Source organism: Eucalyptus grandis, chromosome 9 (genome assembly GCF_016545825.1).
Source record: "Eucalyptus grandis isolate ANBG69807.140 chromosome 9, ASM1654582v1, whole genome shotgun sequence".
Taxonomy (NCBI): Eukaryota; Viridiplantae; Streptophyta; class Magnoliopsida; order Myrtales; family Myrtaceae; genus Eucalyptus; species Eucalyptus grandis.
Window position 1 is genome coordinate 8,367,898 of NC_052620.1, and position 24,490 is coordinate 8,392,387.

Consider the following 24,490-nt stretch of genomic DNA (forward strand, 5'->3'; position numbering starts at 1 on the left):
TCTAAAAGCTGTTTACATCTTTAGTCCATAATCTTTAAGAGGCAATTTACTTCTACTAAGTCTTGTGTGAAAATTTTACTTACACTTACTCATCCCCACTTTAGGTGTTTGCACTAGCCCTTTCATGATCGAATCCTTCTAGCTTATACGGTTCAAGCAATTAACTTCTTTTGTCGTTGACACACTTTATTTTATGCTGACGTGGCTATTGCAATGGACTTTTATTATTGAAAAGTGCAAAAAGAAAGAGCGGACCTCCGGATGTTGCAGAACGGTAATCAAAAGAAACCGGAAAAGGGCATTAGAATTAGGTCAAAGAAAAGAAAAGGGGATAAGAACAGAGATAGAGGAGGGGATTGGAAAACCTCATTAGCAGCCAAATCTAAATCATCTCAAATTACTGCGGATGATAAACCCAACAATTACTGTTCTAGTGGCAAAAAATGGGAAGAGATACAATTGAAAATGACCGTACAACAATGAACAAATCTAAAGAAATATCCTCTAAAAAACTTGCATAAATCCAAAAAAATTTAACGAGCATAAATAATTGTATGAATAATCTTGTTACGGTCTCTTGAAGCCTTTTGTCTCACCGCATCCCATGATCTCTGATGGCAACTTGCCCACCCTTTCGACACCTTCTTCAAACACCACGCCCATGCCCATATAAAGATGAGGCTCTATATGGCAATGGAAAAACCAAACGCCCGGATTATCCGCCACAAATCAGAGGGCGGTCCACCCGTAAGGATGGACTGCCACTGTGTTCTTCTTGATCGGGTTCACCAAATTGTACTTCTTCAGGTCGTTGTTAGCGTCGAATTTCCCTGTCCCGTACCCGAGGACCCAGAAATCGTGACCATGGAGGTGCCACGGGTGTGTCTCGCTGGTGTTTGCGGTCAGAGTATTTGCATTTTGCAATATGATGTCCACTGTAGTGTTGAACTTTAGTCTATAGATTGCATTGCTAGAGGTAGCATTGGTGTTGTTCGCGACACGGTAGATGTCATAGTTCGTGAAGTCGCGTAGCCGATCGGGCGGAGGGCTTTGATCGAACACGTGGTGGAGATTCTCCTTAAGGGCGATCAGGTATGGTGTATGCGGGAGCGTGAACGACACGTTGTTCACGGACCAATGAAAGTAACCATCGATCTTGTTCTGCGTGTTGAGGAACACAATCACTCGGTCTGACTTGGGCGGTGGAGTGTGGATGTATCCCTGGCGGGCTTTGATCGCTAGGCTTTGAGCCAATCGTGGCGCGACATCATTCCAGATTGGGCCAGCAGGCGGACCCGTGGGTGGGACCCGCTTCGGGTGGTTGGGGTAGTAATTGAGGGTGGCCAGGCCAGGAGGGGTTGTGGCAGTGGCATTGCGGCTAACGATGTTGGTCATGATCCAGTAATTTCTAGATGGTTCTTGATCCATTTTGATCAAGACGGAGTATGTCTCCCCCGAGTAGATGAACAGATTTTGTGCCACGATAGGCTCTACATAGTGCCCGTCTGCTTCAACTATAGTCATGTTGTGACCCTGCAAAATAAAGTTAAATTTGGCATATGATCCAAGTAGTAAATTCCAACGTACGAGCCTTTGCAAATGTTTTATATAAGAAGCACATTTATTTTGATTGTATAGAAAAAGAAAATTAAATAATATCTCAAAAAATGTGTATGTACGTGAATTGCATTGAACGTTGTTTGCCTTTTATTAGCACATGCGGATATTCTTATTTTCTCATAAAGTGGATACTTATTTAACATTTGGCCTACATCGAAACAATTTGGCTCCTCGATTAAAAAAATAGAATAAAACATCACACACTACATCATCAAATTGACATTTAGTTACAATTCCCCCAATTCTAATCTTGTGAAAATTTTGAAATATTCCAACCGAAAAACTTAACTTATCAAGTGGAATCAAACTAAGATCTGTATAAGGTCATTAAAGATGCTCGAATGCAACGTTCCAAGCTAATTTAACACAATCTCTAGCGTGTAATCCGAAATAAAATGTCAGTGTGAGAAGGTTTACCTCAATTTGAAAGCTGAGAGCAGATAGAGCAGTCATGCTTGAAATCCTGAGGCGATACGTTTTACCGGGGATGACTGTCAGTACATAAGGCAAACATTCGGAACTGGTCGCATTGCAAGCCGTGGGATCTAAGGTTGGAGAGGCCAATTTGGAGCAACTGAACTTTCCCCTTCCTTGAATTAGTAGCGACTACAATTCAAGAAACAAAAGAGAATGAAAAAAAAGTAAGAGCAATGAGCGAAGATCGCGTTTTAAGTTTTGGAACTGGGAATCAAATTAACTTAAATCACCTGAGGCTCCCCAACCCAACCGAAGGGAATGGAGGATAAGCCAGCAGCTTGCTCATAAGTGCTCTTGTGGTACCAGTCATTGAGGATGATGCTCTTGTCGTAGTCGTAAGCGAACGGCTCAGCCATGCCGTCCGGCAGCGAAACCCGGATTGATCCGTACAGTCCGGCCACTCTTTGCATCCCATAATGCGCGTGATACAAGTACGTTCCGGGATGTATAAGGAGGAAAGTACAATGTCATCCAGAGCTGCCTTGCAAGATGAGAATTTAATCGTCTCTCTCGGATCTATATACGAACAAGTACCGTTTGGTAAATTTGAGTGACGAAAGTATTTGGTTGCACTCGGTACACATAAGACCAGTTTTTCATAAATGATCAAATGAGGTGTGGTTCACATAAATCTCACATGATCTTTCGATTAACAAGAGTGCACATGAACATAGTGAAGGATAATCATTTTACTATATACATGGACTCACCCGGTCAACGACAAAACGGTAGGTAAAAGTGTCTCCAGGCAAAATGGGGCATTGAGTCACGCCCTCGGTTCCATCACTCCATGGACTTCCGATCTGCAATTTAATCCAACCCAAAAATCATCATCTCATAAGCTTCTTATTATGATCTTCATCAAACACTCGACAAAGACCTTTATGAGATAGTTTCGATGTGTTCACTATATATACCTGTCGGATTCCATGCCAATGGATCGCCAAATTCTCCGTCACCAAGCCATTGGTAACTTCCACGACGACGACGTCGCCTTGTTGAGCAAGGATGGATGGGCCTGGGGACCTTCCGTTGATGGTGATGACCAGCTTCTTGTAGCAGTCTGGCGACTTGAACTCGTACTTCACGTCCCATTTGTAGCGACGAATTCTAGCCTCTGCCAATGCCATCGTCGCCAAAACACATAGAAACAATGCGATCAATCGACTCATCTTTCGTGCTCAGGAGAACCGAATTGCACACAGCGTACTAATTTTTTTTCGAACGGATGGGGTTTGTGCAGCGACCGTCGACCACAACAATGAGGATGAAAGAAGAAGAAGTTGGTATGAGAATATGCCACGGTTTTAGGCACTTTGTCGATAAGAAAGAGGATCCTCTTTGTTGGTATTAATAATGTCTAAGGAGACACAAGTTGATTATATTATATGCAATGTTACTTTTGAACGTATTCGTCAACGCGTTTTGCTAGGGAGTCTGACCAGGGCCATGTATGCATAATTTGTAATACAAGATATATATATATATATATATATATATATATATATATATATATATATATATCAATCAATTAAAATGCTTGGTAACTTCGATAGCCTTGAAAAATCAGATTTTTTTTTTTAAAGGCCAAATTGGCCATGGTCAAACTGTAGAAGGTACGTCCTGTCCTAGTTGCACCCCAAAATCTAGTAGAGTGGGAACTATTCAATGGACCCCAAATTTAAAAAGGCTTGGGGCACCATCACTTACAAAACGATTAAAATAAGAAAGATATTTTTGGGTCCTTGAGACAAAATTTGGAACTATTCATTGGACACAAAATTTAAAAAGGCCTGGGGACACCGTTACTTACAAAACGATAAAAATAAGAAAGATATTTTTAAGTCATTGGGACAAATTTGATAAGATGGAAAAAAGAAGAAATCATTCACTCAGTCCTAAATCTATTTTACGAATATCAATTCAATCACAAAACTTTTTTGTTTTGTCAATGTAATACTAAATCTTTAAACTAAATTCCAATATATTACTTCTGCCGATTTTCACTAGAAATTGTTGATGTAATAATGTGCCATGTAAGATGGCTATTGAAGACTAGATTGCCACGTCATCAAGTTTCAGTGAAAATTTACGAGGAGGACTATATTGAAATTTCGTGTAAAGGTTTAGAGTTAAATTGACAAAATTGAAAAGTTTATGACTAAATTACCATTCGTACAATAGGGTTCAAATTGATTAGGTAGTTGGTTCATGTAAAAGTAACATTGTCATACAAACAAAATTTTTATTTGCTACACAGTTTTTATTAAAGACCGTGTATCTTGTCATACAAACACAATTTTCATTTGCCTAGCCCCCAATAAAATATATAGGTGCATCGACTAGTCTTCTTTTTTTTTTTTTTTTTTTTCACCAATTCTTATGCCAAAAAAAAAAAAGTCAAGTCAACTCTGCTAGAATTATGCTGAAATTGCGTCACAAATCATGTGAAAATGTAATGCAAAATTAAAAATAAATTTAAGTCCATCTCAACTGTTACTCATGTAAATATAAGGATAACGATAGATCCCCAACTTTTCTTTTATGTCATGAAAAAACCCAAACGTTTATGTGTGATATGTATTCTTTATTTTAGTTCTATCAGGGTATTTTTTCATACTAATATAAGTTTATGGTTTTTTATGACACAAAAAAAGTTTAGGATATTTACATCATGATGAGTAAATTTAAGGTTTTAATGATAAAAAAAAGGTTTGGTAGGATTAGAAAAGTCTCGCAAAATATTTGGCACAGTTGGACCATTTTAACTCATTCTTGCATGATCCGTGAGATTAGTAGCCGATCTTGTGATCTTAAAATTCGTCCACGTAACTAAAATAGATTCCTCTTTGAAAAAAGAAAATCAAGAAATTATTTTTTAAGGAGGATCCAATGGCTCAGGACAAATGTAAAGAAATAGAGGCCATCAATCTTATCAAAGTAAGAAATTTTTACCAGATATCACAAAAGGAAAATCCAACAGAGACCATGAAACTGTTAAAGTAAGAATCTTCCAAGAAAGAAATAGCGGCGTGTGAAATACCATGGAGTATCACGCACGGAATCTTTCTCATTGACTGGCGCCTATTGAACTTGACATATTTTAAGCGAAAGTCTTGGATTGATTGAATGGATCCACCTGCAATTTTAATTAGGATTTTGGACATGGCAATCCGAATTGGAGTTTAAATTTGGCCAATGAGAAATGGAGGTCAATGGATAACGGCTAGATTCAGTGGCTTGAAAAGGGGACTGCACATCATGATCTTGAAAGACCCGTGATTCGGGGGCGTGCTCGAAGCCAAAAGGAGGAATCGGTGAAATTTCTTCCACAATTAAGAATTCATATTTTGAAAGTACGGCCTTCAAGGGGGCAAAATATATGATTTTTTTCGGCAGGATAGTGGGTGAGGAATGGAAAGAAAAGAAAAGAAATTATGAAGAGATGAAATGAAGTAAAGAATCATGATATTTGCAGAAGTTAGTGCTCCTGAAATTAGCAAACCGTGAAACCGCAAGGATAGTGAGCAAATTCAGGGAAGGAATCAGTAGGATTTATCCGGCAATATGGACAGAATTGACGCTCGCTCGGCCGAATGAAATTCAGGTATATACGTACTAATTTGTGAGAATAAGAAAGTTGGAAAGAAATCAATTGGAGAAGAAGTGAAAGACCGGCCATCTTTGTATTATGGGGTCGCAATCTCCACAAGAAGGAAAGAGACTAATCAATCCAGCATTTTTGGCCATGCCAAGTGGAGCGATTAGACTAAGCGTTGCAGTAATGAGAACGAAATAAAGAGACGACCGAGAATTCATCACTATATTCTACCGAATGAAATCCGAAAGGAAATAAGTATACACAAGGAAGGCGTGAATTTTGGCCATTCATTCTTGCTGGAGTCTCGGAAATCAAGGGGCAGAGTTTCTGACCATATGTAGAGACGTATACAATCGGTATAAAAGGCGGTGAGTATCTCACGAGGAGGGGAAAAGTCTCGGAGAAGGGGAAGATAGAGAGAGGTGTCTTTGTTATCATCATCGTGGCTATCTTCTGTGAGTCTATATTGCAGGAGCGAAGCAATCAAAAAATACCTTCATCTTGCTGAAGGTCACGTTCACCGCTAGAGAGACCCGTCCTCTTGACGTCCGCGTTCATCTTGATTCGCGGACGTTGGCGACGAAATCACATTCACGCTTCATAGTGACGCATGATATGCCTCGAGTTGACTACTACTTCTTCCTAGCGCTAGCCGTTTGACCATTCAACGAACGAAAAATTATTAGGATAGGGTATTCGCTTTCTCCTTAATCTGCATTGGTTTGAAACTCATCAGATTTTCCTATGGTACACAACCTATGTGCTCCGTTTTCTATACGACCCATTTTCATCACCCATCCGTTGGAAATTTTCTCGTCTTTTGTATTTCTCACTTTCTTGGCACTTCTTTTACGTAATTATAGAGTAATTAATAGTATATACTTCAAATATTGAAAATACCCGACACTATAGTATGATCGCGCCATTAAATTATAAAACTAAAGTTTCTGCTCGTCTCTCTTCTCCCAGAAAGACATATATTAAGATGTCCAAATGCAATTTAGATGACTAGGCACAGCAGATTGTTGACCAGTTCTTTCTATGTTCAACTTATATCGTTGATTGTTTCTAGAAAGCTTAAATCCTACCCATTAATGATTACAAAACTTGTTTTTCTCTTGAAGTGCAGAAGTATTTCATATTGCTTTACAATAATGTTTATATGCTCTTTATCTACATGAGCTTTCTATTTTGGATTGGCCTTTTTAATAATAGTGTTTAGACATCTCAAAGAACACAATTAACATCATTGGATCACGAGCTCACCGCCAGTATGAGAGAGAATTAATAGAACTAGTTCATTGGTTAGCAACTAATTAAAGCTCGTTGATTAATAAAATTTGCCATTCTTTCACGTGCACGTTGTACGTGGTCTGCTGAAGACTTTCTCTCCATCGCGTGCTCATGCATCCCACCTTTAAATGGTAAACCACGCAACTGCACATGCGTGAAGACCATGTCCAAAGCCAGGTCAAGACAACATTGTGAAAGTCATCTCCAATGACTTCAATAAAAAAGGATCACGACTAAATAAAGGACCAAATCAGCAAGGAGTCAACTCTTCCTTTCCATTCTCTTGTCGATGTATGTGAACTTCTTTTTTTGGGTCTAAAAACGGATAATATATTAATATCGCAAATTAGAAGAGACATTTAGCATAATGTTGAAATACAGAAGATCTCGTAGAAAAGGAGGAGGGTTATAAACCCAGTTAGAAGGGAGTAAGAAGGGAGTAAAGAGGCCCCATGGGCCTTCGCGGCCCGGTCCGCAACTAGATTCGCTTCCCTTTTGCAATGAACGATCTGTAGATTAGGGCACCAATAGAGAAGCGCCGTGGTTTCTTCAACTAAGGACTTGATCTCCCAAGGCACTAGATTAGGGTTTCGAATGGCATCCACAAGAGGTAAGCAATCGGATTCCATAACCATTTGATATGTGGCTTTTCCTTTCTGCAGTAAGAATTGAAGCGTTAGATTAAGAGCCATTGCCTCGGCTTGCAGGGCCGAAGAGGTAGTGGCAGATTGTGCAAAACCATCGATCACGATGCCGGAGGAATCTCGACACACGTAGGCCACCGAAGCTTTGCTACAATTGTACTGGTAAGTTGCATCTATATTGATTTTTATCACTCCTCAATCCGGTGGACGCCATCGTTGATCTGTTTCTGCTTGTTGCAAGCTTCGTCTCGGTTTCACCCCATAATAGCATCTATTGGACTTGGCGTTTGCTAAAGCCGTATGCATGACTTGTTCCAGGTTTGGTTGCTGTTGGCGAAAGATGAAGTTGTTGCGGGCTTTCCAGATTTGCCAAATGATGGATGCAGTTGTCTTCAAATCTGGTAAGCCGTCTCTGTTTTCAATTAAGTCGACCAACCATGATTCTATCCGATGAACTCCACGGAAATGTTGCTTTATGTTGATTGCTGGGTTGAACTAGATATTTTGAGTCCATGGGCTAAGAAAAGATGTTCTGGTGTTTTTAGGATCTGATCATTGCACATACAGCAATTTGGATATGATAATATGTGTCGATGGTATAGATTTTCTCTAGTTGCCAAAGGAAATATCGAAGTTTAGGCATAAAATTCATTTTCCAGATAGCATTCCATAGTTTGCAAGGCACCTGAAAGGAGGAAGATGCATGATTATGACTATTCCTGATTTGTTGTGTTCTTATGTTGTTGTAGGAGCTTTTTACAGTAAATGTACCATTATGCTTTCCTCTCCAAATGAGCCTATTCTCAGTGTACTGTGGTCGAATTGGGATAGATATGATCTCTTTCACTGTTTGATTATTGAAGCTCTGCCGTAGGAGGGTAGTATTCCAAGATTATTGTTTGGAATTATAAAATGTTACTTTTTTAGGTTCTCCTCTAGGTGCAGGTCCACCAATAACATCCTTGGCCAGCCATCTATCCTCTCGAATTTTAATATGTGTCCCATCACCTACAGACCATTGCATATTTTATGCTATAGATTCTGGCTTATCAGTATGCTCTACCATCCCCACGAGGATCTTGTTCCTTTGGTTGCATGCCAGAAATCTTGAGAGTGAAAGTACAATCCTTTTAATAATCTGCTATAAAGTGAGGAAGGTTGCTGAGATAGCCGCCATGCTCGCTTACCTAGTAAAGCTTTGTTAAAAGCAATAAGGTCACGAAAACCCAATCCGCCATCATCTTTCCTACTTTTAAGAGCATCCCAATTCTTCCAGTGTATACCAGACTTGTTGTTGCTTGTTTTCCACCAGAATCTTGCGATATTCTATTCTATTGTTTTGCAAACTAACATATGGATTTTAAAAATAGACATTGCGTATTGTGAAATTGCTTGAACGACTGTTTTGATCAAAACTTCCTTACCCCCTTTTGAAATAAGCTTCTCTTTCCACCCTTCCAGCTTGGAATGTACTCGACCCAAGATCCACGCAAACATCTCATTTTTAGATTTCCCCTAGTTTGAAGGTATTCCAAGATACTTGCCAGTTTTGTCTAACACTAGGACTCTAAGTTCTCTGGCCAGATTCTCTTGCAAGCCGATAGGATAGTCCTTACTAAAAAACATGCCAGATTTGTTTCGATTTACTGCTTGTCCTGTAGCTAAACAATATTCGTTCAGAACATTAGCTAAATTCCGACATTCTAGGAGTTTCCCTTTTAGGAAGAAAATGGCATCATTTGTGAAAAATAAATGAGATAGGGTAGGACACCATCGATTTAATTTGATACCTTTAAGATTTCCGATGTCCACTGCAATGTTGATAAGAATAGATAAGGCATTGGCCATCAATATAAACAGGTACGGAGATAGTGGGTCGCCTTGCCTTAGACCCTTAGTTGGATGAAAATAGGGTAGAGGTATTCCGTTAAATTCAACCCTCAAAGAGACCATTGTAATACATTGTAATACCTAGTGCACCCATTGAGTGTGAAATCCAAGCTGTAGGAGGTAATCTCTGAGAAAATCCTATTCCACCATATCATAAGCCTTTTGCATATTTAACTTAAGCACCGCTTGAAACTGTTTTATCCTTTTCCTTGTCCTGATTCGGAAGCACCTCTTGAACCACTATGATGTTGTCTTGAATTTGCCTCCCACTGACAAAAGAACTTTGTTCTGGCGCTATCAGCTATGTTAGCCAGGGCTTGAGACGATTAGCTAGGACCTTGGAAATAATTTTGTAGATAAAATTGCAAAGGCTGATTGGTTGGAATTGATCAAGCCTTTCTAGGTGGGAAATTTTAGGAATCAGAGAAATATAAGTCCGATTATATTCAGGTTGCATCACCCTGGTTTGAAAAAGTTGTTGCACAGCCATGATAATATCATCTTGTAATATATCCCAATGGGATTGATAGAATTGGCCATTCAAACCATTAGGCCCTGGGGCTTTAGCTTCTCCTAACTGAAAAACTACAATTTGAACTTCCTCTCTAGTGACTTCTGCTACTAGATTTTCATTCATCTCCACCGTCACCACTAGATTGCATTTGGCAAGGGTTGGCCCGTAGTCTCTATACCTGCAGAAGTGTATAAATGTTTGAAAAAATGCGAGGTCAGTTCCTTGAGGTGGTTCGGATCGCGTACCCATCTATGTTGATCATCCTACAGCATGATTATCTTGTTGCGTTGTCTTCGTTGAATTGCAGTGGCATGAAAAAACTTTGTGTTCCTATCCCCCCATTTAAGCCAGTTTACTCTTGATCGCATTGCCCAAAATTGTTCCTCCTGCTGTCATAACTTATGGATTTGCTCTTTCAGGTTAGTTATCCTAGCCTTGTCAAAATGACCATGAGGCTGATTTGTTAGATTTTGGAGCTGATACTGAAGGGAATTTATTTGGTGTCTGGCGTTGGTGTATTTGGAACGGCTCCAATTTGAGAGAGCAGTAAATACATCACTTAACTTTTGGGGTAAAGTCGCTGCTTCAAACTGGTGAGAAGCCCAGGAATCAACAATTATGGAGCGGCACTCCTTGTCCTGTAACCAGTAAGCTTCAAAGTAAAAAGTTCTTCGATATTTAATTCGAGAAGCTTCAGTTGATAATAGAAGTGGGCTGTCATCTGATCCAAGAGCTGGTAAAGCGAATACTTTAGCGTGAGGGAAGGTTAGTCTCCATTCCTTAGTGCATAGCATTATGTCCAAATGTTCTTTCACAATGTCTTCTCCATCTTGGTTGTTAATCCATGTGAATGCACATCCTTTGTTGCCCAGATCCATCAAGGAGCAATAGTTAAGGAGTTCATGGAAAGAAAACATTTTGTGAGGTTTGGCAATACGCTTTCCGTCTTTCTCCCAATGGTACATAATTTCATTAAAATCACCTACGCACAGCCAAGGTAGGTTATTACAAATACTGATCTGTCTTACTTCCGCCCATAACCTTTGTTTGAGATGATAAACTGCTGGAGCATGTAAACAGGTGAGGTACATAGCTAAACCAAATTCCAAGTCCGTGCATATCAAGTCTAGAAAGCTAAAGAGTGTTGGGCCACCTTCAAGGACGCTCGGTCATTCCAAAAAACTGCTAAACCACCTGCCAAGCCTACTATATTTTCTATAAAGCTGTCTGAGTATATGAGTTTCCTTTGAAGGTAAATAAGCTTCCTTTCTTGGTTTTTCGTCTCCATCAAAAACAAAACATCAGGCTTTTCTTGGGTCACTAGAACCCTAAGAGCTTGAACTGTCAGGGGATTGCCCAAACCCTGACAGCCCCTGACAGCCCCTGACAGTTCCAACTTACTAACCTCATTGTTCACTTGGTGTCTTTTTAGGGCCAGCCACCAAGGACCAACATGTAGGATTAGTTGCCACAAGGATGGGAGTATCTTGTAAAACCTTATTAATCCAGAAGCCCAGGAAATGCTAAAAGACTATTGCATGGTTATAAGCAGGAGGGATGACCATTAATCCATTATAGCAGTAACCAAAAGAAGTAAAGAGAAAATAATAATAAAATAAAAAATTTACTCAGAGAAAGCTTAATGACTAGCCTCGGTAAGAATAAAGTGCATGCATTTTCTAATTAATAAAAAAATTAAACAATTTCCTGAACCACTGAGTGTAAATCCAGTTTTGCAGCCAAGGGGAGGTTTATTTATGCATTTATATTTTGCTTTAATCTTGTCAAACCTAAGTTGACATTAAACAGTTTGGGCACTCTATTTGCTTGAGTCTACGTTCTCATTGCTGGCGTTCACGTTACGAAATTTCACACCTACATCACGCGCATACTGGATATTCAACAAATTTTTTTATATGGAAATAAATGGAATTACGATGGAAATGGCGAGTAATAAAAGGTGGACACACCCGACATTGATGCAGTTAATTGAAGCCTTAGAAGTTTTCTAATTCAACTTATTTGAATCTCACAAACTGCATAAAAACTATTATGGGTAGGGCCTAAATACATAGGCTGAAGGCCTAGACTTAATAGTGTCAGTCGTATTACGACTAAGGCAAGGACCAAATCAGGAAGGAGGCAACTCTCCTTCTTATTTTCTGACCGATGCTTCAATATCACATGTATGTGAATTTAATCCCACTACTTCTCATAGTTCGATCAGCTTAATTTAGAGTTAAGAGCGAATTAGCAAAAATGCTTAAAACCTTCTTCATTTATAAGTCTGAAATATGCAAAAAGATTGCTACATGATTATAAGCGGGAACGAGAACCAGTGCCCCTATAATAGTAGTAACAAAAAAAAAAATTAAGAGAAATTTATTCAAAGAAAGCGGAGTGACTAGCCTCAGTAGAATAAAGTGCATATATTGTTGTCGACAAAAAATTAATCAATTTACTGAATGTCAGAGTGTAAATCCAATCTTTCATGTCGAGTAAAGTCAAGTTAGCTAGTATCTGTGTCTCAACTTGTTTGTGTTCTATCGATTTCTCGCAGATAAACGGAGGATCATCTTATGAATGATCTTGTTATGGTCTCTTAAAGCCTTTTGTCTCCCCACATCCCATGATCTCTAAAGGCAACTTGCCCACCTTCTCGACCCCTTCTTCAAACACCACGCCCATGCCCATATAGAGCTGAGACTCTATATGGCAATGGAACAACCAAACGCCTGGATTATCCGCGACAAATCTGAGGGTGTTCTTCATGATTGGGTTCGCCAAATTGTACTTCTTCGGATCATTACTGATGTCGAATTTCCCCATCCCGTAACCAAGGACCCAGAAATCGTGGCCGTGGAGGTGCCATGGGTGTGTCGCGCTGTTGTTTGCGGTCATAGTGTTTGCATTTTGCAATATGATTTCCACTTTAGTGTTGAACTTTAGTCTATAGATCGCGTCGCTAGAGGTGGCATTGGTGTTGTTTGCGACGCGGTAGATGTCTTAGCCTGTAAAGTCGTGCAGTCGATCGGGCAAGGTGTTGGATGTATGCCCTAAAGCTACTATGTAATAGTTACATATTAGGGATTTCAGTTGTACTTTCATTATTATTATTTAATTAATGACAATGACGTATTCATTCATTTGTCCAATTATTTTATATCTATGAATGATTCCATATGATCAGTTGGAACTAGACCTATTCTTAAGACGTCAAGAATATATGTGACGGGTTCATAATTAGACTGAATTTTTAAAACGTTCATGGTCAATGGATTATTGAGTGGATATTAATAATCCTGTTGAGACCGGTGTGTTCTTAACTTCACCATTAAGTATTGGATACTTAAGGGAATGATGAGTCACATGTCATTGGGTATTATGATGCCTGAGTTAGAACATAGGTGTTTGTATTAGACAAGTTCACTGAATGTGATGCATATGGAATAATTAGTGACATGGAAGCTTTTAGCGTGGTCAATGTTTAATTGTTCATATTTTGGTTTTGTGTAAATAATCCTTAGACCTGAGGCATAGTGTTAATTTGTGTGTCGAATAACTATGGTTCACGGGTGCACATAATGCCGGGTCGTTGATCCGTCTTTATTCCTGATGATCATAGTTTGTTCATATACGAAGTTGCACGTGTGCGCAATATGGAACCTGTCTCCTTGTTAAATGCAAGGTATAAAAATGATGTCCTATGCAATCTAATTATGACACTACATTGAAATCCTCGGTCGGGGTTGTAACCGAGAATAAATTGTTTATGTCTCGAATAAAATGCATGTCAATTAGATTTGTGCATATGATCGAATTAATGACTTGACAAATATTCCATGGTCTTTGTTTGATCGGGATATAGTAAGACAGGGGGATTGAATTATACTGTAATCAAAGTTGACGGGTTCATTATGTTCTTAAAGCATTAACACTATATGGGTAGCCATGACATATTGCTAGATGTCAATCATGGCTTGTAGGACCCAAAGATTAATCGGGACAATTAATTCTTGTGGGAGTACTAATGTGTTAGTACAAGTCTTACTACTAGCTTAGTGATGAACCTAGGGATGTCACACAACATAAACAATTAGGATAACGTGGAACAAGAGAGAAATATAATTGCAAATGTGTTTGCAATTAGTACAATCGAATTGAGTCGATTTGAAATTAAATTAAATGAGATTTAATTTAATTTGTATTATAGTCACGAACCTACTTGCATATGATGTACACGCATGTCTAAAGTGGATATATGTTAATGTACCCCAATTGTACATGTAAGGATTATGTTATTTTTTTTAAAAGAAATTGATTAATTAATCCTTTATTCGTTTAATTAATTAATTAATTAATGTACAAATGGTTGCAACGCACATGATATGTGCGTTGCCTTTTATTAGTAATAATAATAATAATAAAAAGAATTAAAGCTTAAAGCTTCGTGCATGTGCACGATTCTTTAAATCAACCATCATGCACGAAGCATGGATGGTCAGCAATCGCTGACCAACATGCACAAAGATGGTGCATGATCGTGATCAGCAACGGCTGCTGATCCCATGATCAGCACCCGTTGCTGATTTGTAAAGGCTTTAAGAAAATAAAATGCCGCAAAAAGGTTGTGAGGAATAAGTGATGCTTTGCTGAAAATAGAGAGCAAAGTGTGTGCGTGTTCTTGTGTCTTTGAGACGCAAGAAAGAAAAACGTTATCTCGTTTGGGCCGTGACTATTATACATCAAGAATACGACGGATTGTTTCCACGTGATTGCTAGCACGATTGAAGTGGTGAATATCCGAAAGTTCTCTCTTCCGTTCGACGTTCGTTGTTGGTGTGTCTGAACTAGAGGTCCGACGTTTGTGGGGCTCGAACTGTAGAACATCCGAACCAATTTGTATAAAGTGCGCTTCAAGAGATAATTCGTTTAACTCCCTTTTTATATTCAGATTTTTGATTAAAACACACGAACAACGACTTCAGAGAATCATATATAAAATATATCTTTATTTCCGCTGCGTTCTTTTGTTAATTTTACCTATACATGATTTATGAAACCCCAACACAGGGGCCGTTGATCGAACACATTGTGGAGATTCTCCTTGAGGGAAATCAAGTCCGGCGTGTGCGGGAGCGTGAGTGACACGTTGTTCATGGACCAACGAGCATAACCATCGATCTTGTTCTGCGTGTTGAGGAACACAATCACTCGGTCCAATTTGGATGGTGGAATGTGGATGTATCCTTGGCAGGCTTTGATCGCCAGGCTGAGCCAATCGTGGTGCAATGTCATTCCAAATCGGGCTGGCAGGAGGATCCGTGGGTGGGACCTGCTTCGGATGGTTCAAGTAGTAATTGAGGACGGCCAGACCAGGAGGGGTCGTGGCTGTAGCATTCCGGCCTACAACGTTGGTCGTGATCCAGTAATTTCTGGACAGTTCTTGGTCGATTTTGATCAAGACGGAGTATGTCTCACCTGAGTAGATGAACAAATTTTTGGGTCACAATTGGCTCTACATAGTGCCCGTCTGCTTAAACTATAGTCATGTTGTGACCCTGCATAATATATTTGTATTTGTCATATGATCCAAGTAGTGAATTCCAAAATACAACTAGATATTTCACCAGATTCCGGAAAAGAAGAAGAAGAAAAACAAGTAACATCTCAAAATGTGGGTACGTAAAGGGCATGGAAACGTTGTTTAACTTTTTTGGAATAAGTGGGTACCCTTATTTTCTCAGCAAGTGGACACTTAATTAATAAGAACGCGTTTGGTAACGTTTCTGTTAAAAAATTGTTCCCGGGAACAGAAATACAAAAAATTATTTCTGTTCTGGGGAACAATTTTTTAACAAAAGAATGTATTTGGTAAACTTGTATATATAGATTTTTGTTTATTTTAATTTTTAAATATTTTAAATATTTTTTTCTTTTTCCTTTTTCTTTTTCTTTTTGGCTAGTCACTGGCCACTTTGCCATGGCCGGCGATCACCGGGCGATTTCCGATGAGCTTGCCGGAGGCCGCCTTGGCCCCCGGTGAGCCTTGCCTTGATCTGGTGAGGTCGAGCCTTGCTGGGGCCAGGTTGGCCTTCGGTGAGCCTTGCTGGGCTTCGCCTTGGCCTGGCGAGATCGCTGCTAGCCAAGCGAGTCTCGCTAGGCCACTAGTGAGGCTCGGCCTCGCCCAGGCGACACGAGGTCAAGCCTCACCCTGGCCTAGTGAGGCCCGGCCTCGCGTCGGTTGGGGAGGCTAAGCCTTGCTGTGGCCACGGGAGGCTCGGGCCAACGAGCCTCGCCGTGGCTTGGCCTTTCTGAGGGCCGGCAATGCTCTGGTGAGGTCGCCGACCCTCATCTGGCCGGTCGCCGACATTGGCCATGGCCAAGGCTGGTGACTGGCAAAAGGAAGAAGAAGAAGAAGAAAAGAAAGAGAAAAAAGAAGAAGAAAAATGAGAAGAAAAAAAAGTGTTTCTTGGAAGTGTTCCCGGAACAAGAAATTTTTTTCTACTTCTTGTTTCTGTTCCAAATTTGTTCCCAGGAACAAAAAAATAGATTTTTTTGTTCCCGGGAACAAAAGTGTAAACAAACGCGTTTCCGTTCTTTTTTTGTTCCTCGGAACAAAAGAACAAAAATTTGTGTTCTGAATAACAGAAACAATTTTAAACAAACTCGCCCTAATTGGCTAGCACCGAGATTGCTGTTTACTACTTCAACATTTCGTTACCCTTCCTCGACTTCTAAATTTGTGACCACTTCTAAAAGTATCCCAACCAAAAATTTCAACTCAGTAAGTGGAATGAAACTAAGGTGGTCATTATAAAATTCTTGTATGCAACATTGCAAGATAATTTAACACCACCTTACGTGTAATAAAAAATGAGATGCTAATAGTGAAGGTCTTTTGTCTCCAAGACTTTGAAATCGGTATAGGAAGAAGAAGAACCAAAAGAATAATTCGTAGGTGATGAAAGTTTACCTCAATTTGGAAGCTGAGAGTAGATAAAGCAGTCAAACTCGAAATCCTGAGGCGATATGTTTTTCCAGGGACGACCATTAGTACGTATGCTGAACGTTTAGGATTCGTCGCATTACAAGCAAATAAATATGAGTGTTGGGAATTACTGATTCCCTAAAACGGATTCGACATTAAATCGAACCCCTAAAATGAATGTGGAAGACGAGCCCAAGAACAAACATGTATCACCAATCAAAGACACACCACGGAATCGAACGTACCTTATTATCCACAGATTAAACACCATTGTTGAAATTTGAGGAAGAATCCTGATCCCGTTCTACCGATGAGCGTACTATTGCTATTAGGGGGAGAAAAACGTTGTTTTTGGGAACGTACTGTTCTTTCGCTTCTTCAAGGGAGAGAGAGAGAGAGAGAAAACATACGTAATTTCGTTTCAAGTGAGGGAGAGAGGGTTAATTGAACGTACCCCTTGAGAATACGTTGTTTCCCTTAAAACGCCTATTCCAAAAGACATAACCTCTCAACGTAAAAATGTTTCCCCCAAAAGACATAACCTTTCATATCTCAACTCTTCCTCCATGGGCCCTTATCTTGTGGGCCGGGCTTTTAGGCCCAACATGGGCGGACGGGCCCACTTAGGCCAATCAAGTCATAGACTAAACCCATCATCTCCCACTCACACATGGTGGGCCGAACAAGATCCTCCTTACCTCTCTGCAACATTCATACCGGTGAATAATCCGTGTGACCAACATACTTTGAGAGCTTGTTGCCATATATCTGTTAGGAATATATAACAGCTCATAATGGGCATCCCACTTTGAGTAGATTTAGTATGCAGTACCCTAGATCGATCGATCACATTTATATCTCTCTTGATCTCATTTAAAACAATGATATATTGTATTCACAATTATGATTGTCCCAAAGACAGTCATAATTAGTCGACCAGTGAATACAAAACTTAGAATGTGATTCTCCATATTCGATCTTCCTCTTTTATTCAAACTCTCAATTTCAATTCAACTTGCTTTTCTAGAAATGTTCTATCAGATCAAATCAATTCATGATCATTGGCAACATCTTAAGATATCAATCACTGAATAGAAATCTTGAGAATAAGTAAGAGTCATGATGGCACTAAATTAAGGAACCGTTTTCCTCAAGAGTTTCACACGGCATAAAAGTTGAAATCAAGCTTTTGCCACTCTTATTGGTCGTCTCGTGCATACATAGTATGAAATACGTATTACGGTATTTAACTTATTTCCCATGGAGCGTATGTCTAAACCTTTAATACCGTACATATGATAGTTCAGACATACCCAATGGCTAACTTGAGTTTACATATCTACTCATTTACAGAATTCATCAAAACTCACATTTGGTATCATAGATAGATAAAGTAAAATATATGGGTTATTTTACTTTCAGACATAGTAAATATTATGTCATTATCTTAACACTTAATTAAAGTGACATACATTTTTAAGTTTGAGATCTTGATTATCACTTAGATAATAAGTTTAAAAACTGTCTTATCTCTATTTATCACATAGTAAATAGATGCAATTACCTGTGTGAGTGGGCTAATCTCTTATCTGTTCGACATACTTTCTCAATTTTATATAATACACTGAGCATTAAGAGGCATACATGTCAAACAAAGATTCATGGGTATTAATTAATGAAAAGAACACAAATTCATTGAATGTGAACACTTCATGGAAATTATAATATTCAGTACATCAGCCTTTATGCAGTCCTAAAGATTTTACATGACCACAAAACACATCTCTATGTATTGGCTTTGTTATAGGATTTGCTACCATTTTATGCATAGATATGTACTGTAAGTTCACATATCTTCGTGCAACCATATATTTGACAAAATTATACTTGGTATCTATATATTTGTTCTTGCCATGATATTTTGGATCTTTGGTGTACGCTATAATTGCTTGACTATTATAGTTAACCAATAATGGATTTGCAGCATACCCAATAACACATAAATGATCCAAAAATCTTTTAAGCCAAACACCTTCTTGTACTGCTGCTAATAATGCCACGAACTCAGCTTCCATCATGGATAAGGCTTTGCACATTTGCTTCTTACTACTCTAAGATGTGGCGTCATTATTCAGTAAGAAAGCAAAACCAGAGGTAGATTTTCTTTCATTTAAATCTCATCTCCAATTAGCATCTGAATAGCCTTCAAGTAATTCAACTTGTAATAAGCAATTCCTTTCAGATACCTCAGTATTCTTTTAATGGCTTTTTAATGTGCTTGACTTGGATTGGATTGGTATTTACTCAAAATTTCAACTGCAAAACATATGTTAGGTCTTGTACACATCGTAGCATATATTAAGCATCCCATAGTGTTGACACCTAAATTTTTGCCCAAAAATATTTCATGTTAAATGGAAGATGTTTTTCCTTACAAAAAAATAAAAATAAAAAAAAGTTTAAAAAAAAAAAAAGAAAAAAAGAAAAAAAGTTGGGGCCAATGATCTAAATGTGACTAGCCAAGCCCAAGAGGTCAAATTGGAATTAAAATGGCAAATTGGGGCCAAAATCCAATTTCCAAAAGTTGAGACCAATTCGCAAATTTTGCAAAATTTGTGCCTGAGCCCGTAAATCATCATATTGGTCACCAATTAAGTTGAAATTGAATTTGGGCCAACTCGAATCAATCAAATCAAGCCAAAAAGACCAAATTTGCCTTGAATTGGGTATTTTCGGATAAGAAAATGGCTAACTTTGAGGGACCTTTTTGCAAACTTGGGTGGGCAAAATTGCAAAATCCGGTCGAGATCTTAAACTACTATACATTTACTTGCTAATTGATCAAAAACCGCAGCCAAATTAATGGATTAAAGCACTCAAACTAGTTACCAAAACCCAGCCCACGATTAGGTCTTAATTCGGAGCTGCTAAGTAGGCATATTGGTGGCCCCACCATATCCTCCTCACCTGCCCAACCAGCCCGATCTCTGCACGTGATGGAAGACCATCATTGGTACTGCAAGTGGACGAAAAATCGCCAGGGATAAGCTGCTGACAACACCGGAAAATCGCAGCAAAACCTGCGCACTCAACAGCTGCAGAATTGAAAAAATTGGCTAAGTCAGAGAGTGGGTGAAGTAGCCCTGTTGACAGGCCTGGTAGGTGGACAAAAGGCTGACCCAAAATCCTCTAATTCAGGGGATAAGATCTACGAAATGAGCTCATTTCAAGGGAGGAGAGAGAGGGGACGAGAGGGAGAGGAGAGAGCTCGGAGTCGATCCCCAAAGAAGCCCTCAGAAGCAACTCCAAAAAAGAGAAACCCAGAAATTCCAGACCGACCTGGAGAGAGAAAAGTGAGATTTTCACACACCGGAGGCCCAAATTAGCCAAAACCTTCAACTAGAGAGTGAAACATCATTCAAATATATTTCCAACCATAGGTCGCACGTCCCAAATGGAGATCGGGAAGGCCTCCTAAAGCCCCCCGAAATAGTGCCCTCCTGGCGGGCCAAGAAAGTCCTCCGAAAATTTTTCTTAAGTGTTGAGACTGGTTGGTCACGAGTGAGGGAAAGCCGGTGTTTTTGAAAAGTTGAGAGATAAATGAGGAAAATATTGACTTTTACCCCAAACTAGAATACATATGGTTTGGCTTGGTATCAATTTTTCCAACAAAATACATCTTGAAGTCTAATGTTAGAGGTCAACGAAAACCTTCGTTGTCAATTCTTTTTTTTTTTTTTTTGCAGATCTCATTTCCATTTGAAGAAGCCAACTTCCACAGGCCCCCGAGGATAATTTGTCAGTTTCATCGGCCAAGAACCACTTGAAAAGAAAACTAGGAAGCAAGGTAAGCATCCTAGATGTACTTATTTTGGATTTTGAGCATGTCTTAATCATGAAAATCAAGAGGAAAACCAGCTTGGAAAACTGATTTCTGAGGCTGAAATTTTTCTTAAGTGTTTGAAATCTCTTCAAGAGTGTTGCATGTGTGCTTCTTGGAGAGGTCGTTTTGATGTTGTTCGGTGGGTCATTCTCTATGATGTTTGTTGCATTTGAAAGCTTATGTTACCTACTTTCACTTGGATTAAGTAGTGTTTCCCTTAGATCTCGGACGTGATGAGTGTCGGGGCTTGAATATGGGCATTCAACCTGTTTGCTTGACTTGGGTTCAAACCCAGATTTGCAAAATTCGCTCGAACTCGCATATTGGAGGACGATTTCAGCTTGGTTCTTGTGTGTTTCAGGCTATGATCTTTATCTAATCTTAATCTTTGCATGTGGTAGTTTAACATTGATGTTTTAGTTCCACATAATATTGCTCATGCGTTGAGATTGAAGGCCACAAACATGGCCCGAGAAAGCTGGTTCGGGATGATTTGATGCACGCCAAGTGTTCAACGAAATGCGCAAATTAAGTTTCGATCTTGAAACGGTCGATTTGAGCCCGGTTATTGTGATATTCATGTGCTGTGTTGTTTCCATGTTAGCATAGATCGGTTTAAGGAGTTATTATTATTATTTTTTTAAAATAATTAAAAAAAAGAGAAAAATATGAAAATTTCAAAAACATCAAAAATGTTAGATAGTACCAAATTAGGATAGAAATGACATATATGAAATTTTCCTAATTTTAAAAGGTCATTTTCCTAATTTAATGCTTTTTTGGTATTTTATAACCATTTTTGTAAATAATCCATTTTGCGTAGATTAAAACTATTTAAAGTAATTTCATGCATATTTGAATTCTCATTTTGCTCATGGGGGTCCTGTCCCGGGGCGTGATAACAAGGCCATGTAATATTATTTGCCCGACTTGTATCGGGTTTACCTTTTCCGCGTTTATTTTCAAGTCATTTCAATTTCTTGGATGTTTACTTAGGTGCCGCTTTTCATTATTTTGAGTGTAAATTTCTCTTCTAAATTATGTTGGGATTAGTCTAGATATTAAAAAAAAAAAACTACAAAAACATTTGCATGGACACTTAGTGGTTTCATAAAGATTATAATTGACGATCAAGATTGTATGGCCATTTAGATAAACAACCTTTCAAGTTAGTGGTACCGCAAGGGCGCTAATAGAAACATTAGCATAAACAAGTCCCCGTTCCTAGAAATCTCTGGTTGCGTAGGAATCGAGACAACACTCCCGTGTCTCGATTGGTTTCTAGCTGACCCCAATAGGCTAGTGGCGACTCTTAAAAATATTTAGGTTGTTAAGAACTAAAAAACAAAATCCAACGTCGCGCGAGGTATGGGCTTGGGAGAGCCTGTGTCTAATTTAGGGCCATTGGTCCGCCTCTTTAGGCAAATACCCCTAAACCTTTCTTCTTTTTCCCCGGACGGAAAAAAAGAGGTCGTGACACATAGCACTAGCATAAGGAACATGTTTCATTTGTTCATTTTCTTGTGGAGTTCTTGGATACAGTTTATGGTTTAATCCTTCACCTTTTGCAATAGGAGTATCTATGGGTTTACAATCTTGCATACGAAATCATTCAAGAACATTATTGATGTATGTTTCTTGTGAAAGAGATAAGGATATCTTCGAACGATTTCTTAAAATCTTAACTTCAAGAATGTATGCAACCTCACCCATATTTTTCATCTCAAAGTTAGAAGATAATCAACTCTTGACAGTATTAACAAACTCCATATTGCTTCCAGCAATTAGTATATCATCAACATATAATGATATGATCGTAAAATTGATCTTTGGATCTTTTGATATATACACAATGATCCTCATCTATCATTGTAAAATTATATGCCATTATGGCATTATGAAAACGTATATACTATTGTCTCGACAACTGCTTAAGGCCATATATGGATTTCAAAGGTCGACATACCTTTCCTTCTTGGCCTTCCATAATGAAACCAACAGGTTGTTTGTATATATTTCTTCCTCTTATTCTCCATTGAGGAAAGCAGTCTTTACATCCATTTGATGTAACTCAAGATCCATACTAGCCACTATTGCTAGAATAATGCGAATCGAGGTAAACCTCACTACAGGAAAAAATGTTTCTTCATAATCAATTCTTTCCTGTTGATTATACCCCTTTGCTACAAGGTGAGCCTTATGTCTTTCTATTGAGCTATTAGTTTTATGCTTTATTTTGAGAACCCACTTCATTGACTCCATCTCCTCTTCCATTGCATGCATCCATTTTTCCTTATTAGGGCAATTTAGAGCCTCATTAATATTTCTTGGCTCATCCTTATCCTGTGGAGCAATCATAAAAGTTTCCCATTCAATGTCAAAACGTCGACGGGGAATATTTTTGCGACTTGTTCGCCGTATGGGAGATTATACACTTTGTACATCATTCCCCATCATGCTCCCACTCGAATTAGATAATGACGATATCATCTCATCATGTGGTTGTAATTGAGAGTGAATTGAATTAAATTCATCACTTCTCATATTAATCCAACTTGGACAAACTCCACTAAGTTCATTATCTTGATCCAAGGTTTTGAATAGGGAGTAATTCTCATCTATTTCGCCATTCTTAGGAGATTCATTTTATAAGAATGTGACATCCAGTGATTCGAATTCAATTATACTTCCACACTCCTGCTTACCTATGAACACATACCATTTCGAGTGTTCAGAGTATCTTATGAAAATATTCTTCTTTCTTCTGGGACCCAATTTCTCAAACTTGTGAGAGGGCTCATGAGTATAGGCAGCATAACCCTATGACTTAAGAAAACTTAGGTCTAGTTTTCTTCTTGTCCATAACTCATATGGAGTGGAAGTAACTGATTTGGAAAGCACCCGATTAAGTATATAGGCAGTAGTTAATAACACATTACTCCAAAAAGTGATAGGTAAATTAGCATGTGCTATCATGGACCTAACTATTTCCAGTAGGGTTTTGTTCATTCTCTCCACAACACTATTTTGTTGATGAGCATATGGAATAGACAATTGTCTTTTTATTTCTTTTTCATCACATAATTTTCTGAACTCATTAGATAAATATTGTTGATCTCGATCAAATCTCAATATTTTTATTTTCTTATCTAATTGATTTTCTATCAAGTTCATAAACCTTTTGAAAGAACTTAATGTTTCAGATTTATGAGAAATCAAATAAACATATCCAAATCGAGTATAATCATTTATAAATGTGATGAAATAAACAGCCTTATGCCTTTCTCTCACATTCATTGGACTACAGACGTCAGAATGGATTAATTGCAAAGGAAATTCAGCTCTTTTACTTTTTTCAAATGGTTTCCTTGTCGTTTTCCCTACTAGACAATGTTCACACATAGGCAAATTGACTTTTTCCATGTTCCCCAACAAGCCCACTTTGGCTAATCTATTCATATGTTATTGGCCAATATGACCAAGTCTAGCATGCCACACATTCACATAATTATCATATAAATTAAGAGACGTGAAAAAAAAGGGAATAACAAACATTGGCATTACCATAGTCAATATT

At 38.6% G+C, this 24,490-nt stretch overlaps 1 protein-coding gene, 1 long non-coding RNA gene and 1 pseudogene across 2 annotated transcripts; 1 reads left to right on the plus strand and 2 right to left on the minus strand.

The window, feature by feature from the left end:
* Positions 1-418: 418 nt before the first annotated feature.
* On the minus strand, positions 419-3,401 carry LOC104418239 (L-ascorbate oxidase). Its single transcript, XM_039301617.1, is given in 5 exon segments — positions 419-1,533; positions 2,038-2,226; positions 2,328-2,541; positions 2,809-2,900; positions 3,015-3,401. Coding segments are annotated over 5 exon segments (1,716 nt in total). The 5' UTR covers positions 3,270-3,401; the 3' UTR covers positions 419-567.
* Positions 3,402-7,528: 4,127 nt separating this feature from the next.
* On the plus strand, positions 7,529-8,247 carry LOC104418240. Its single transcript, XR_005546484.1, has 3 exons — positions 7,529-7,601; positions 7,699-7,797; positions 7,877-8,247. It is a non-coding gene; the product is annotated as an uncharacterized LOC104418240 (long non-coding RNA).
* A 4,384-nt stretch (positions 8,248-12,631) lies between these two features.
* The window catches only part of LOC104420219, a 36,252-nt pseudogene continuing 24,393 nt past the window's right edge, over positions 12,632-24,490 (minus strand).